Consider the following 17986-nt stretch of genomic DNA (forward strand, 5'->3'; position numbering starts at 1 on the left):
GTACAGGCCAGATGCACGGGAGGGTGAGAGGATTCACCAGAGAACAGAACAGGCAGACTGATGAAATATACTTCTCAGGGGAGCAGCGGGTGCGACAGGAGAGGTCTGCTGCACCATGTGGGACCCTCGCTGGCCAGCAGGAATGAACTGGGCGCTGAAGAGGCGTGGTGTTCAATGGCCCGCTCCACCAGGGGAGGCCCTCTTTTATTTTACTTTATTTTTTTTTTAAAGATTTATTTATTTATGCATACAAGAGCTGGGGTACAGGCCAGAGGTGTGGGGGTGAGAGGATTCACCAGAGACAGAGTGGGAAGCAGAACAGGCAGATCCACTGAAATACACTGCTGAGGGGAACAGTGGGCGAGTCAGGAGTGGCCTGCTGCGCCATGTGGGTTGCTCCCTGGCCAGCCGAGGATCGAACTTGTGCTGCAGAGGCTGCAGATTGCTTCATAGTGTGGTGCTTAACCCCTTGTGCCATCAGGGAGGCCCCTCTTTTATTTTTTTAAAGATTTATTTATTTTTTTATGCATGCAAGAACTGGTGTGTAGGGCCTCCCTGGTGGCACAAGGGGTAGAGCCCAGCACTGTGAGGCTGTCTGCAGCCTCTGCAGCTCCAGTTCGATCCCCAGCCAGGTAACCACCCACATGGTGCAGCAGACCTCTCCCCACTCACCTGCTGCTCCCCTCAGCAGTGTACTTCAGTCTATCTGCCTATTCTGTTCCCTGCTCTGTCTCTGGTGAACCCTCTCACGTCCCACACCTCTGGCCTGTACCCCAGTTCTTGTAATCATAAATAAATTAAAAAAAAAAAAAGAACTGGGATATAGGCGAGGGGTGCTGGGTGGTGAGAGGATTCACCAGAGACAGAGTGGGAAGCAGAACAGGAGGATCTACTGAAATACACTGCTGAGGGGAGCAGTGGGTGAGACAGGAGAGGTCTGCCTGGCCAGGTGGGTTAGCTCCCTGGCAGGGATTGAACTCATGCGGCAATGGCTGGTGATAGCTTGATAGTGCTGATACTTAACCCCTTGTGCCACCAGGGAAGCCCAAATCTTTCTTTTTTAAAGATTTTATTTATGTTTGTGTAGGAGCACTGTGGTGCAGGCCAGAGGGGTGTGTGTGTGTGTGGAGTGTGTGAGAGAGAGAGAAAGAGGGGATTCACCAGAGACAGTGTAGGGAGCAGAACAGGCAGATCTACTGAAATTCACTGCTAAAGGGAGCAGTGTGTGGACAGGAGAGGTCTGCCTGGCCGTGTGGGTCAACTCCTTGGCCTGGGATGGAACCCAGGCTGGTGGGGGTGGGGGGGGGCTTAACCTCAAGGCCACGAGGGAGGCCCCAATTTTTTTTTTAAATTTAACAAAAAACTGTTATCTAACATTTTAACCTTTACTATTAAAAGATATGTGCATGTGATGTATATATCATGTAGGGTTGTGTATGTGTTAAAATTTTAGCTTTAATCTTGGAATACTTCTTTGAAGCAAACCATTACTCTTGGCTATTCAGGCTTTTGAAGGTTTTCTTTATATTCCTGATATGTACCCCAGAATTTCTTGTCTGAAGTTAGAACTTGAATTCTAGAATTGTTTTTATTCTAACACTGAAATTTCAGATTCATTGCCTCAGTGACAGATTCTATGTTGTCTTTCTGAGATTTGCCAGAATTTAGACAGAAAAAATGGAAAGCTGTCATACTTTTTGTCCTTTTTATAAAATGAAATTCCTTTCTGATTAGATGACTAAAAAGATCCAAAACTGATCATCAGTATGATATTGTGTGATGCAGGTGAATAAATTTAATTAAAAATAAAGCATAACCTGGATTTTAACTAAAATCATTGATCCTTTTTCTTGTCTATCCTTATATTCTTTGGAGCTACATGAAGGAAAATGAAATGCAGCAGATGTTCCAGTAGCAGGACTATGAAACTTGAGATTTAGTGTTTATTCATTAGTCAGGTTTGAAAGAGTCTCCTTTAAGACCTAGTTTGTATTGTTCTTGAAGGACTTGAGTTAGAATTCTATTTAAAATGATTGTCATTTTGGGCCTCCCCGGTGGCGCAGCAGTTGAGCGCTGGGTTGCGAAGCTGCCCGCAGCCACTGCAGCGCCGGTTCAATCCCCGGCTGCTCCCCAGCCACCGGAGGAGGGTCCCATATGGCGCGCAGACCTCTCCTGCCGCCCGCTGCTCCCCTCAGCAGTGTACCTCGGTCCTTCTGCCTTCTCTGCTCCCCGCTCTGGCTCTGGTGAATTCTCTCACCCTCCCGTGCTTCTGACTGTACCCAGTGCATGTATAAACAAAACAAACAAACAAAATAAATAAATAAATAAAACATGCCTCTATAAAAAAAAAAAAAAAAAAAAAGATTGTCATTTTTTGAAACGTTGATACATTTTAATATTTGGTGTCTTGTTCCTTTTTTGAAAACATTGAAATTAAAATGAACTTATGCCTAATAAAGGTTGTGTGTGTGGGTAGTCGGTTGACTGAAAGTTTTGTGCGAGAAACTTTAAAGTGGCCTATTTTGTATGGTTACTATAATGCTAGTATCCCCTGTGTTTTTATAAAAGATATAAAATATACACCAATAGTGTAAACCCCCCCCCCCTTCCCGCTCTTTTCGTTCGTTTAAAAATCCACTTGCTGGGCCTCCCTGGTGGCTCAAGGGGTTAAGCACCACACTATGAAGCAATCCGCAGCCTCTGCAGCACGGGTTCTACCCTGGCCGAGTTCAATCCTGGCCTGCCAGGGAGCAACCCAAATGGCACAGCAGACCTCTCCTAACTCGCCTGCTGCTCCCCTCAGCAGTGTGTTTCAGTCAATCTGCCTGTTCTGTTCCCCACTGTCTCTGGTGAGTCCTCTCACCCCCACATCTCTGGCCTGTATCCCAGCTCTTGTATCCATAAATAAATCTTTAAAAAAAAATCCACTTGTGTTGTATAAATGCATCGGAGAAGTAAGAATTACAAGCCCCAGGGTGTTTTAGATTCTTTGATAAAGTGTACTTATTTTTAAGAATTTTAAAGTGTACTTATTTTTAAGCATTTTTAGTATTGACCCTCTGGGAGGATGCTGTTAGGGAAATAAATGGACTAAGAATGGGAAGACAAAGGTCTGTTGTACTGACAGTGTCATCTGTTCCTTTGAGGTGTTAATTCTTGCCTCCTTAGGATCTAGGGTTATAAGGGTTAGAGAGAAAGTTTGAACAATTACTTTCAAAGCTGTTAAACTGCTATACAAATTCTATATGTTGCCATATCTGAACCAAGTTTGGAAGTTTAAAGAACCTCCCTCATTTATCTCTTGCTCAAAAAGTTTCATAATTTACTGCACATATGCATATACTCACATTCTGACTCTAGTTCAAGTTTATTTTTCTCTTCTAGTACTCTCAGTATTAGAAGAGTATATGTGTAATGACTTCTAAATATTTCATAAAGGGTGTTTATGTTTATGTCAAGTATCTTAGTGGGGGAGGGGTGTGTGTGTGGACATGCATAACTTAAATTTCTGATAAGTGTGGCATAGGGCATTGTGATGTTGTTGGATATGTGATTAATTGCCCTCCAGTATAGAGGTGGTTCTTTTTCTGCATTTTCTGGTTTCCTTCCATTAGGCTATAAGCCTGTTTAAAGTTGGCATGTGAGCAGTATGTAGACCCCCCCCCCCATCTTATTATCCACATTTAAGGACTTAATACCAGGTGAAATTATGAGCCAATAAAAATAATGATTCTTTGTGACTATTGGCATATATTAGAGGGCAGGTGCAAATGGCATTAGAGAAATGGTAGGTTAAAAGGTGGCTTTTACCTTGCTTAACTTTTATTACACAGTTGGAATTTAAGAACCAATTCTTGTAAGAATGCTGGTTGAAATTGTATTGCTCTCCCTCCCCCCAGTTTAGTATGTGTGTTTTAAAAGGAGTTACTTTCTTTGTTTTAGAGGAGTTATGCTGTATTTGTTTAAAAAAGTAGGGAGGATGATCATGGCATCACGGAAAGAATATAATACCAGTGTAATAGTGTGAAGTACTTAAAAAGAAAAAAAAGAACCACTTGTATCTTCGAAATAAATGCAGAAATTAAAATGAGATTCTATGACATTTTAAGAATGTATATATGATATTAAGCTACCATAATATTTTCACACCATTTTAAATTAATCAAAATGAATAAATGCGTCTCCTAAGGAACTTCTGATTTACAAACATTGATTTTTCTCTTTTGTTATAAAAGGGAAGCATGAAAGTTTCTTATTTTATTTATTTATTTATTTATTTATAGAGGCATGTTTTATTTATTTGTTTCTTTGTTTGTTTGGTTGGTTATACATGCACTGGGTACAGTCAGAAGCGTGGGAGGGTGAGAGAATTCCCCAGAGCCAGAGCGGAGAGCAGAGCAGGCAGAAGGACCGAAGTACACTGCTGAAGGGAGCAGCGGGCGGCAGGAGAGGTCTGCGCGCCATGTGGGTCCCTCCTCCGGTGACCGGGGAGCAGCCGGGGATCAAACCGGCGTCGCAGAGGCTGCAGGCAGCTTCACAACCCAGTGCTCAACCACTGGGCCACCGTGGAGGCCCGAAAGCTTCTTATTTTAAACCACTTAAATCAATCTGATTAAAGTTTGTTTAGTGTAAAAAGTAACAAAAGAGAAAGATAGTTCTGTATGGACATCGTGGATTTAAAGTGACCTACGTGATGATTTTGAATGGTTTTTATAGCTTTCTTAAGCTTAAAAACTTTAAATACTTTAATATATTTCTGACTACTGCTAAGCACAGTGGGAGCATTGTTTCCCGGCTCTTGATTGCTGCTACTAGTATGTTTCAGTGGCTACTTCAAAGTATCTTCATTTCATAAAATTTCCTGCAGTTAAAAAAAAAAAAACACCTGTGATGATTCTTTAAAGTATCTTCCTTATAGAGGGACTATGGGAGAACTAAATAAGGGGTCAGGGAAAAAAAAAATAAAAACCAAAATTAACAGGCAGCTATAAATCAGAGACATTCTGCAAGGGGGGAGGGGGTAGAGAAGGAGAAGGATCAAAACGGGGTGGGAAGAGCACACAGGACTGTGGTGATGGTGCATGGGGCAGTTGGTGGTGGAAATTTTACAGGGACTACACCTGAGAGGAGAAAGCAGATTTTGTACGAAAATGAGCAATGATGTAAAATATATATGAATAAATTTAAAAAAATACAGAAAAGTATCTTCCTTTCCCAATTATTTGATTTAGGAGCGTTCATCTTTTTATTTATTTATGCTAAAGTAATAGGAAATGACTGTTTCAAGATCACTTCTGAAAAAGAGATCCCAGTGCTTAACCTAGAGGGTTTACCACACCTATTTTACCTCTGAGGACAGGTAGTATGTTTTTTTTTACCAATTTGGTTTTAACAGTGTATTTCCTACCCCAAGATACCTAAGGAAGTGTATCCTACAGGAGTTATTGGAGGTATCGAAGAGGGATCCTTAGTATGATTACATTGGCAAAGTTAGAAATAGAACCAGAACTTAGATTCCCTCTAAGATGTATTTATTTCTTAAGAAGCTTTCTTATTCATGTGTATAATTTGAGCATTCCTAAAAGATATTTCTGATAATGTCTCTCTCTGTTGAGAATCATTGGTGTGGAATTTGAAATTCAGTCTCCCCCTCCCCATATTTGTCATTATATTTAAGTATTAAATGTTAAGAGATGCATGGTAGACTAATGTTTTTTTTTGATGCCCCAAACCTTGACTGTGCCCAAGATTTTTAGGGTATGTACCATATCATAATGGCAGTAATGCCTAACTTGATCATAGTTTTCTTTAAATGTTCTCCTGTGTATGTTGCATACTACTAGTTTTTTCTTAATGTGTCTTGAGTGAATTTTGGCAGTAACATCATTTTTCTTGATCAGTCTCACCTGTGAAAAAAAGTGTTGTTATTACATAATGCATTCATTTTTAAAGGAGACCACAGTGCTTTTTAGGATTGTTTTTAAAGGGAAGTTTAAAATAATTGTTAGAGAATCTCACAAGCATATTCCCTTGGGGATAATATCGTTGAGTAGTATCATGTAGTGGAAATTTATCAAACTAATTCTATATTCATTATTTACCTGTTTCCAGGACTATTAAAAGTTGGTTTTATACACTTCCTATTTAATAAAACACTCTGCCTTTCCTTGATTATAGAATCCTAGTTTGGTTTCAAGACTTCCTTTTAGGATTCTTGTAGTGTTTAATTCTTAGCGATTCCTAATCTTTCCTGTCCTAATGGACTATGTTTGGCATTTAACTGGAGAGACTGTGGGGTTGGGGTGAGGGGTGTGTGTGACATGCTTCTTTGTAGACTTTTGGTCTTTTTGTCCTTCCTCTGCTAGGGAGGTCATGGAGTAAGAGATTTCCTTTCAATCTTGGCAATTTCCCAGGCTGAATGGGATGTTTCTAAAGTACTTCCAGGACTTGCTGACAAAAGGGGAAGATAAGTGATGCAAATGGGGCTGAAGCAGGGTTTCTTTTTAAAGCAGTAAACTTGCTTGGTTAGAAATACAGGCCTAGAGAAAGTGAGTCAAATTAATGTGTAGTCATAGATTCAGGAGCGTGAGGTAAATGATTATTTAGCATAAGAAAGTTATTTTTGTTAAATACTGAACACTGAATTCGTATTTGTAGTGAAGATTAAAAGCATACCAGATTTTTGTAACTACCAATATTCTTAACCTACTAAAATATGAATTTATGCAGATGAGGCACGGAACCTCAGGGTACTTAAATTCGCAGTGGATTTCATGTCTCTCTCTCAACCAATGATTTTGTTACTTTACAGCCCTGTGCTTTGTTTAAATTCTTTGGTATTGTCTCAGTGACCACAATTTTGAAAGTATCAAGATGGATAGACATGAAACATTAACATAAACTACATTTTAAAAAATGTTGTAAGAACTATCTCAGACATTGATAAAGAGTAAAGTTGCTATTGTGCTAAAAATTTAGTTTTTTCAGCCTTTTTTTTTTTTACTAATATAAGTGTACTATTTTGTTTGTTTTTGTACTTCTTAGGTTAATCCTTTCCAAGCTTTAAGTTCCAGCAGTTGTTATGTTTGGTTAAATCAGACACTAACAGTCTTTAGCATAGTGCTGCATTTTTGCTTCTCCATTTGGAATGGCTAAATAAATTAGGCCACATAAGACATAAAACAATGAAAAGTGTAGTTTTTTTGAAGTGTAATTTAATGCTCCGTAGTTCTCTGCATTTTGACACATGCATGCACTAGCATAATCACGACCCTCACAATCAAGCTATAAAGTAGTTCCATCATCCCCACAAATTTCCTTGACTCCTTTTTCTTTGCTGTCTTTTACTCCCAGCCCATGTCCCCCCATTTTGTCTTTTCAAGAATGTCATAGATAATTGTTTTTTAATGATAAAGTACGCATTTACCATTTTAGGGCCCTCCTTGGTGGTGCAAGGGGTTAAGTCTCCGCACTATCAAACTGTTGCCAGTCACTGCAGCCTAGATTCCATCCCTGGCCAGGGAGCTGACCCACATGGCGCAGCAGACTTCTCCTGTCTTGCCCGCTGCTCCCCTCAGCAGTGTATTTCAGTAGATCTGCCTGTTCTGCTCCCCCACTCTGTTTCTGGTGAATACTCTCACCCCCTGCACCTCTGGCCTGCACCCCAGCTCTTGTATGCATAAATAAATAAATCTTTAAAAAATTTACCATTTTATAATTCATTGGTATTAAGGGAATTTATGTGCACTCCAAAAAGAAACCCTGTACCCATTAAACAGTCACTTCCCTCCTCTCAGCCCTTGGCAATCACAAATTTACTTTCTCAGTGGATTTTCCCATACAGGGTATATTATATAAATGGAGTTATACAATACATAACCTTTTTGTCTGGCTTCTTTCGCTTTGCATGTTTTTAAGATTAAGCCATATTGTAGCAGGAATCGTTACTTCATTTTTAATGGCTCCTTAGTATTCCAGTGCATGTGTTTACTACATTTTGTTTCTTTGTCCATCTTCCCTCTCATGCAGCAACCACTATGCTAATGATTTTTCCCTCAGGAAAGATGTAGCATACAATAGTACCTTCCAAAAATAACATCTCAAACAAGTAAGCAAATTGATGCTACTACATGACTGATTATGTATGAGTTAGTGTAATACACACTTTGGGTGCTCTTTGAGTTTGAAGAAGGAGCTGAATGATGGGACATTCTCTGAAACCACAGAGCACTTTTTATTGGGACTTAGAGTGCAGTTCTTTATTTTTTAGATTGTAAATTCTTAAAGGGTGGCACTGTCTTATTTCACTTTTTGGAATAGGTAGCTCTTAGTTAATGCACTTGTAGTAAATGATCAAGAAAATATTGGTTGCACTAGAACATTTTGGAAAAGAGTGGGTTACAGATTGAATCTTCAAGAAAAGTCAGTGTTTAGTTTGGTTTAGGTTCAGGGGATTGTATTCTAGGGTCAAGAGAAAGGTCCCAATTATGGTAATAGGCAATTATTTGCTCAACAAGTAATTTATATGTCATCCAGGCAGTGGGGGTACAATGATAAGCAAAGTTGGCAGACCCCTACCCTTCTGATATTTAGTCTCCTGGCAATAAACTTTTCAAATGGTGTAAGAGTGAAGGGAACTATTAAGTTCTCTGGCAGCACATGTATAGCAGACTCTCTCCAAAGGAAAGCTAAGCTTGATGGATAAATTAGCTAGGGTTGGTGACTGGTGAGGACAAGGCTGTTTCAGGCAGAGTCAGAGCAAAGTGATTCTGTGGCACTGAAAGATTAGGATGGATGGAGCATAACATGTAAAAAGGTTGATTGGTAGACATTTAGCTGGAAAGGGAAGTAAAGAATGTAGGATGATAAGGACAGTGGGTGGACATCAGACTTGTATTTTTTTTAAGAATTATTTGCATCATGCAGGGAATGCAGGTTAGAGGTGAGAATTGAAGATAGGAGACATACTATGACTGACTATCCAAATAGTGTCACTAATTAGAAAGCACCTGATGATGGTACCGTTTATTAAAATGGGAATTCCAGGAGGAAAGGACTCAGTTGTTGTGTTTGAGGCATTAGAACACTAATACTTTTTTTTTTTTTTTTTTTTTTTAACTATTTGGGTATGTAGATCTGGGCCTCATTGTGAACTTCTATGATGGAGGCCTAAATTTGGGAGTTGATGGCTTACAGGTAAGAATTACTGTTGTGGAATGAATTGAGAGCAGACAGTACAGATGAGCTGACTAGAGTAGCCTAAAGTCAGGCTTTGAGAAACATACAATGATTTGGTAAAAGAGGCTGAGCAGGTTTCCTGAGAAAGTAAAACCAGAGAGATACGAAGAAATACAGAGTTTAGCATCTCATAAGCTAAAGGAAGGGAAGAATCTGGTTACTTTGAATTCTCAGGATCTGAGCACAGATGGTATTGTAAGAATTTTAAAAAGAGGTTTTCATTCAGTCCATCTCAGTCCTCTGCAGGGCACCTTTGTGCAGGCAACAAACTGCTCAACCCTACTCAGTAGCTCTGGGTATATTTGGATTTAGCAACTTGATTTTTCTGAAAGTGATGGGACAGAAATTGTATCACTGTGGATTAAGGAACCTAGCAGAGGCAAAGAAATAGGAATGGAAAGTAGACACACATTGACTGCAGAGTGAAGTCCTGTTGTTAGAGGGTCATCTGGGATTGGTGGAGTTTATTTTTTATGTATGTGTTTTTTTAAAGTATGTTTTTGTACTTTTAAATGGGAGGCAGAGATTTTACATGTTTAGGAAGCATGTATTTTGTGGGAAAGGCAAATTCCCTTGGGGAAAGAGTTTGAAAAATTGAGAGGCTGGAATTAGATGGAATCCTAATCAGGGCCAGTTGGGTACAGATGTATTTTGGGAGCTTTTTTTCTTAGAGTGTGTGACACTGTGTGTGTGTGTGTGTGTGTGTGCGCGCGCGCGTGTGCACTTGCTAGAACACTTTTTTTTAAAGATTTATTTATTTATACAACAACCGGGGTACAGGCCAGATGCACAGGAGGATGAGAGGATTCACCAGAGACAGAGCGGGGAACAGAACAGGCAGACTGACGAAATACACTGCTGAGGGGAGCAGTGGGCGAGGCAGGAGAGGTCTGCTGCGCCATGTGGGTTTGTCCTTGGCCGGCCGGGATCGAAACCGCACTGCAGAGGCTGTTGACAGTCTCATGGTATGGCGCTTAACCGCCTGCACCACCAGGGAGGCCTTTGTTGGAATCTAAAGAGAATGGCGAAGGTCTGCATAGTGCATGTAGAGAATGGGGGGGTTAATACCGGTGGACCTAGGAATGTGCTTATCAATAGATTATGGATAATTTCTTCAATATATGATGGTTTCTTCATGGTTGGAATTTTACCAGGTTGGTGTGAGGAGAATATTAAGGGAGGTTAAATGAGTTAGCAGAAGTGTGATAGAAATGATGGACCTTAAAGTCTTTTTTTTTTTTTTTTTTAAAGATTTCTTTATGTGTACAAGAGCTGGGGTACAGGCCAGAGGCATGGGGGTGAGAGGATTCACCAGTGACAGAGTGGGGAGCAGAACAGGCAGATTGACCTAAGTACACTGCTGAGGGGAGCAGTGGGTGAGCCAGGAGAGGTCTGCTGCACCATGTGGGTATCCCCCTGATCAGGGATCAAACTTGTGCTGCAGTGGCTGCGAACAGCTTCATAGGTGCATCTTAATCCCTTGTACCACCAGGGAGGCCCTAGGCCTTAAAATCTAAGCCGGTTAAAGAAGGAAATGAGGAAGGAAGAAAGTACTTGGATTGGGAAAAAGTCACTGGAATTAAAGTTACTAAAGAAATACGTCTTAGAGTGATATTGAGAAAGAGTGTGAGTAGACAATTGTCAAATACAAGTCATCAGAGGGCATTGAACAAGATGAACTGAAAAAAGCTTATGGGATTTTAGAGACAAGTAGGCCATGAGTGGCAGTTTCTACTTTGGCACAGTTTCAATGGGATGCTAAGGGTGTGGGACCCAGATTATAGTGAGTGTTGAAGTTGAGGAAGGCAGGCAAGGAATTTTTTTCTCGAAGAAGATTGACCTAGATGATTAGAATTAGAAGAAAGGGAGTTGGAGAGTTTTTTTTTTTTTTTTTTAAGACTTGAGAGTGTTCATATGTTGTTGATGTGTGATTGTGTGGTGACCAATGGGAATGTGAGAAATCTAAGGGGGAAAGTTGGGGAAGTTATGTAGGTAGGAGATTTACTTGTTCTATTATGATGAGAATGGCTGTGTGTGTAGATGTATATTAGGGATTTATTGTAAGTTAGTGGTGGAATATTGAAGAACTCTAAAGTTAGAACTGAGTTTGAGTTCTTGCTTTGCCTTTTTTAAAAACTGTGCAACTTTAAATCAATTGCCTCATCTGTAAGATGGCAACTAGTGGGATTATCTTAAATATTTAATGGGATATTAAATGTATGTAATGTACAGCATGGTAATGATACCATTATGTAATTAATACACTGTATTTTTACTACTGCATTTGTATATTTGGGTGTTGTTGGCTGAGAGTAGATCTTAAAAGTTCTTATCACAAGGAAAAAATTTGTACGTATACATGGTGATGAATGTTAACTAGCTTTACTGTGGTGATCATTTCATGATACATACAAATATTGAATTACCTTGTTGTGTAACCGATACTAATATAATGTTACATGTCAATTATATCTCAATTTAAAATTAAAAACAATAGAGGTAAGCTGTCTGCCAGACTTGGTAGGAGCTCATTGTTAGAACTGTTTGTATTTCTAAATACAAATCTGTAAAGTCATCACTGGTAGGCTCCGAGAAGGAGAGTGTAGAAAGTTTGAAAGTTGTTGTAGAAAGGAGAGAACATGGTGAGGAAAGCATGGGCAGTATTGAAGGCCCAGTTATCGTCAGAGAACTACATGGTGGTGGTGTGTTTATCAGCCTTTTCATCGAAGACAGTTGTGCACATATGCAGCAAAGGTTAAAATCTGATTTAGTACTCTCCTACAGTTAACTTCCTTTTTTTGTCCCTTCTGGATAATTTACTAGGGGGTGTTGGAGGTTCCTTGGAAGGACCATAAACTGTACTGAAGTAAAATCTTAATTACGTTTGCTCAAGATGCTATTAAAAATAAAATATATAACCTTTAAACATTTGGTTCAGAGTATTTCAAATGCAGTTGCAGACTTAGAGGGAGCATGTGACCACTCTTATTTCTGACAGTGATTCTAAGTTTGTAACCAGACTAGTCTTTGGTTGGATAATTCACCAGAAGGTTTTCCAGAACTCATCAAAAGGTTTTTACTCATGGTTGCAGTTTATTACAGCAAAAGGAATCAGACTCTTGGAGTGTAAAGGCCCTTAGAGCAGAGCCCAGGAAGGTTCCAAATGTGGAGCTTCCGTTTTTTCCTCTTCCCATGCAGTCATGAAAGTATTACTTCCCTAGTATTGATGTGTGAGAGCATGTGTGGAATATTATCAAGTATGGGAGCTCAGCCTATCTTTGGATTCCAGAGTTTTTATTAGAGCCCATGATTTACTGCCTACTTAACTCAACTGGTTCTCTAGCTCTTATGAAGGTGTAGCTGATTTGTGTGACTCAGAGTCATTGCCACTGATTACATTGTTATATTTCTGCTGTGGCAAAATACTCCAGGTGAACAAGAACACTCTTAGTAGCAGGCATGATATTCCAAGAGTTTAGAGATTATCTTCCAGAAACCAAGGGTCGAGGTCAGAGCTCTCTTTGGACAAGGTAAAATTCTTTACTGCTTTATAATAGTTATTTTTATATTTTGAGTCTGCAGCAACCACAAGTTGAGAGTTTGGTTAGTGATTAAAAATCGATAACAGAGGCCTGCCTGGTGGTGCAAGGGGTTAAGTGTCAGCACTATGAAGCTATCTGTAACTGCTGCAGCATGAGTTAGACCCCCACCAGGGAGGTGACCCGCATGGTGCAACACACCTCTCCTTTCTCACTTGCTGCTCCCCTCAGCAGTGTATTTCAGTCAGTCTGCCTGTTCTGCTCCCCGCTCTGTCTCTGGTGAATCCTCTCAACCGCCCCCTACCCCGCCCAACCTCTGGCCTACACCCCAGCTCTTGTATGCATAAATAAATAAACCTTTAGAAAAAATTGATAACAAAGAATTCATGTGTAGATAATTAGGATTTGATATTGGAGATACCTATACTTAAATAACTAAGAAAGTTTTATCAAGAAATAACTGTTGGTATTTCAATATAGCAAAAGTGATGTAAACTCAGTTTTAGCTTGATGGTTCAGTTCTGTTTATTAACTTCAGCTGTTTTCTTCTGTGGGAAGAGTTTTATATAACGAAGTGTCCCTGAGCCTCGTTTTTAAGTCTTAGACCTTTATGTTAGAACAGTATTTAAAATATAAAAGTGATGTACACAAGGCCTAGTGTATGCACAGTTTTATCTTTTCTTTTATCCCTCATGAAAAGCATGTCAAATCCAGGTGAGTAAGACATTGTAGGGATTACCTTGAATTTATTTCTAAAAGATAAATCATTTGTGTGTGGTATTGTTAGTATGAAAAAAAACAAAAACAAAAACAAATACCCAGCATATATCCTACAACTGCTTTGTGACAATGACACTGTCTTTGAGTACCATTGCTTAGAGAATAAATGCATCCCCACCTCATTGGCTTTACTGCAAACCTTATTTCCTGGTTGCTATCCATTACAAATTAGATCTCACCACAAGAGCAAAATCCCTTAATAAGCCTAGTTATAAAAACAACTTGAAGCAATATGATGCTAATTCCTCTGGCACCACTAGGTGTGGTGTTTGCATCAAGTCATTTTGGGGTGCTTTATGGAAATGCTTCCTAATAGGGAATTCCTGACTATGCTTCCAGAGTGGCTTTTTGGACCACAGGATGTCACACTTAGCCAGGAGATATAACCCCTAATACAGGGTGGACTGTTGATATGAGGTCTGAGGATTTGGGTCATTCAAAATGAATGACCTCTTAAGGATTTATTACATTTTCTGTATGTTGAGAATAGGTAACTAAAATGAGTGGTCACAATATTTGCATGTGATTTGTATGTAATAGTTAACATTTAAATTCTCTTATGTACTAAAAAACTTTTGGTTGCTACCTTAAGACTCTCCTGCCTCTAAGGCATTGGGTGGCTTTCCATCTCAATTTTTGCTTCATCATATGAACCACAGAGGACCATAGTTCAACTAAAAGCACCTAACCCAAGAATGATATTTGCTTCATGTTTGAACAACAAATGTTTTAACCCACTGTCTTCACTAATATTGTAACTACTGTCTTACAGATTGACTTGATGCAAAACATCACAAAGGCTCCATATTATACAGTATGCGATTTTTGAGGTATGAGCTTTAGAAACTTACCTCTCATGTGGCATGTACATCAGGCTTTAACTTCAGTTTAATCATTTTGGGGTAAATTTATGCATTTCTTTTTCTCTCTCCAAAAATATTTTTAGAGTATTAAAGGGACTGGAGGTATTTTTGGATTCTTGCTAGGATTCTTAGTCTTAACAGATACATTTTCTTTTATAACTAAATTGAGATACTAATTCTGGCAGATGATAGCTCTTTCAGCCCTTGAAACTAGCTTAACATTTATGCCTGCCTTTTTGAGTTCAAGTCTGCATTTTCTATTTGTGCCTTAGATTGCCTCATTTCCGTTCTTTAATAGTTTTCTATTTATTGATCTGGGATGATCTTGTTGCTGCTAACAGCCTGATACTGACTTTTTTTGGAGACCTAAGCATTCTAGATATTATAAAAGTAGAGGTTTCCTATAAATGCTGAACCATTTTGTGCTTTTGGTTCATAATTTCTCTAATTTGAATTCTGTTTAAATATGTTTTGATTGGTTTGTTTTAGAAGAACTTGGCAATGAGTTTTTCAGCAGTTCTGAAACAGCATACTAGCCTGGAGAATTTTTGATATATTTCTGAAAATACAAGTTATGGAAAAAAAATCTTGGTGTTCATAACTCGTAAGATTAAAAAATTTGTATTTTTATCAAATTAGGAAGTGTTTCCTGGCTTTTTTCAGTTTAGCTTGAAATTAAATGCTTTTCAGTTAGAATGGATTTGTTGATAGCAGTAGATTTCTTAATTTCTTTATTGAAGTTTTTAATCAGCTGCTAAGTATTGAGTGTAAAATCTTGTTTGTATTTATATGTTCATGAACTATTTCTACATTGTTTACTAGATCAGAATCTTTATTTAATTTAGTATTATGGTCATAATAACTTTGCTTTGTACCCTGTAAGCTAAGTATTTCTTTAAAATTCTTTAACTTATTTAAGCCTCTTAATCTTACAGGTTAGGTAGGTCTTAGTCCCATTTCATGTAAGAGAACACTGAGGCTTGGAGATTCCTGTGCCTTCTACAAAGTCACACATTACCTTTTTAGCGCTAGAGCTGGGATTTGAGCCCAGATTTTTTAATTTGACATGTTTGCTATTATATCACCAGAAAATGATACATAAATTTAACTCTTTGATAGTAAGGGTAGTGTATGTGATATATAAACAATGAAAGCAGGAAAAGCTATTTAGAGATTTAGAATGGGTAGACTCCTGTTATCTTTTGGTGTTTCAGAATTGTTTATTCCTTTGCCAGCAGCTTATTTTTCCAGGTTGTGTTAGGTGCTATACATGCAGATAAGTTCAAAACCTGTCAGAAATATCATACATGTTTATTTTTCAATTCCTTTTCAGAAATTAATGGCACATTATGGTTTATTATAGGTACGCTTTTATTCTGTTTTTAGATACATGCAGAATGCTATTATTACATTAATAAAAAAGTTCATATACTCCATTTAGTGTTAAAGGTATTTAAATACTTTTCCCTTGAAATTACATAATCTTTATTTTTCCTATGTTAGAAATATTGAATTTTGTTTACTAACTAGTGATCCCTGAATGTTCGAAGAGGGTATTCCACTATAGAACCTTAGTTATTTTATCATGCGAGAGTAAGATTTTTAATTAAGTTTCACATTGAGAGCCTTTAGGAATAAGTTAGACTATTAAGAGTGGTTGCAGTGAGTATAGATCAGGGTATCTGATTTGAGCCTATGCAGTTTCATGTTCAGTATTTTTGTGGCTGGGGGAACCAAACAATGATATGTATACAAACACTGCAGTCATTTTAAACATGGGGAGAGGGGCGTGTGGGCAAGGGACACGTTAGTTTCTGCTCTTGCCAGTGTCCTGAACTTTTCCATATAATAATGGATTCATGAGCTGTTTTTATTAAGTGTCATAAAAGTGAATTTTCCCCAGAAAGTGGTTTCTCTTGCAAGAAATACCAGTAGGAGAGGAACCCCTTTTTTTTTAATTTTTTTTATTTTTCTGTATGTTTTCTTATAGACCAGCCAGTGTTGTCTTATTTTTTATACTTTATGATTGATGGTTGGAAGAATGAGGCTCATGAGAAATGAACCTCTTTCTTCCCTCTGTTACTGATAAGGATTGTAAAGCAAAACTGATTCTTGCATAAGAACACTAATTCTGTCCTGGGACTGCACCACTTCTTTATTGGCAGCCAAGTATAAGGGATTATTGTAGGCAGTATTTGAATTTTAAATAGGTTATGGACTGTAGTCTTCAAATTCAGCTTTATTCTATTTATGATGCCTTTTATTTTCTTCATTTTTATGCTTTTAATAGATATTCTTTACAGTTGAGGAATCTTCAGTGAAGTCCAGTATTGCAGTACATTAAAATAATTGTACTTTGCAACCATGTTCTTTCCTTACTCTTGTGCTTGCTTGCAAATATTCTGTAATTTTTTCCACACAAAATAATCAGGTTAGAAATTTGGTTGAGAGAGAGAATGCCATGTTACCATAAGGCAGTATTGCAGAAATAATTTGGTAACACATTGCCTTTACTGCCTAAGCTAGTGTTTTTTATTTTATGACTAGGAAATCTGATTTTTCCAGTGGTAAACTCTTTCCTGGGAGCATAGTTGTCAAAGAATAACACCTTTTGTCAAGTCATGTGAAGAGAATCCTGGACCAGGGTGACCAACTGTCTCCATTTTCTTGAGACTCGGGGAGTTTCTAGGACATGGGATTTTCAGTGCTGAAACTGGTTTAATCTGGAGCAAAGTGGGATGAGTTGGTCACCCTAATCCTGGTAGTTACTCTTTCTGAATGGGTCTTTAGAATGGTAGAAAGGGATGGCAGATTAGCATTTCATCCATCCCTTTCCCTTGAGAGATTTTAGACACTTACAGTGCTTACTTAAAATACTAATGATCTCTTAAAAATTAGAACGGTGGGGAGAATAGAGGCTTGCTATAGAAGAAAGATTTATGACTTGAACTCTTAAAATGTTTAAAGTTCTAATGTTATACTCTTCTCTCTTTACAGAACTGATAGTGCATCAGCCGACCCAGAGAATTTAAAATATTCCTCATCCAGAGATAGGGGTGTGTCTTCCTCTTATGGACTGCAACCTTCGAATTCAGCTGTGGTGTCTCGGCAAAGGCACGATGATACCCGTGTGCACGCTGACATACAGAATGACGAAAAGGGTATATATGCACACACATACTTCCTTAATGCTAGAGGCATAGTATTTTTTTTTTTTTTAACAGACCTAGCTACTTCTCCTTCCCCTTTTCTCTCTTCCCTTTCTTCTAGTAAGTTGAGAAACATTAAATACAGTGCTGTTTCCAAAACCTCATAGGTTGACTTTATAAGTCATTGGGGAAAGAGTGAAGGTTAACAATGTGACCAGCCCTGGGTTCTAAAAATTTAAATGTTTTTTTCATATGCATGATACATAAATGCAGTATCCTGTGTCCCACCTCCCAAATGGTACTACCACTAAGGCTGAAGTTGCTCCTGACCACTGTCCTCTAGATTTCTAAAAAGCTTTTAAAGTGAAAAATCTGACTAAATTTTGTTATCATTTTTTCTTATCTTCATTGAGAATAT

General features: G+C 38.4%; 1 protein-coding gene across 3 annotated transcripts in view; it reads left to right on the forward strand.

The window, feature by feature from the left end:
• Positions 1-17986, forward strand: part of SMG1 (SMG1 nonsense mediated mRNA decay associated PI3K related kinase) — a 99510-nt gene that overhangs the window by 8702 nt on the left and 72822 nt on the right. The window contains exons 2-3 of one of the 3 annotated variants that reach the window (XM_054693822.1): positions 14329-14386; positions 17417-17580. In XM_054693822.1, the coding sequence (XP_054549797.1) occupies positions 14373-14386; positions 17417-17580 (178 nt within the window). In that variant the 5' untranslated portion in view covers positions 14329-14372. Of the gene's footprint in view, positions 1-14328; positions 14387-15299; positions 15783-17416; positions 17581-17986 lie in introns of those variants that run through there. The other 2 variants (XM_054693823.1, XM_037507543.2) reach the window with 2 other exon arrangements.

The sequence above is a fragment of the Talpa occidentalis genome, unplaced genomic scaffold (assembly GCF_014898055.3).
Source record: "Talpa occidentalis isolate TD23 unplaced genomic scaffold, MPIMG_talOcc4v2.1 talOcc4.12, whole genome shotgun sequence".
Lineage (NCBI taxonomy): Eukaryota > Metazoa > Chordata > Mammalia > Eulipotyphla > Talpidae > Talpa > Talpa occidentalis.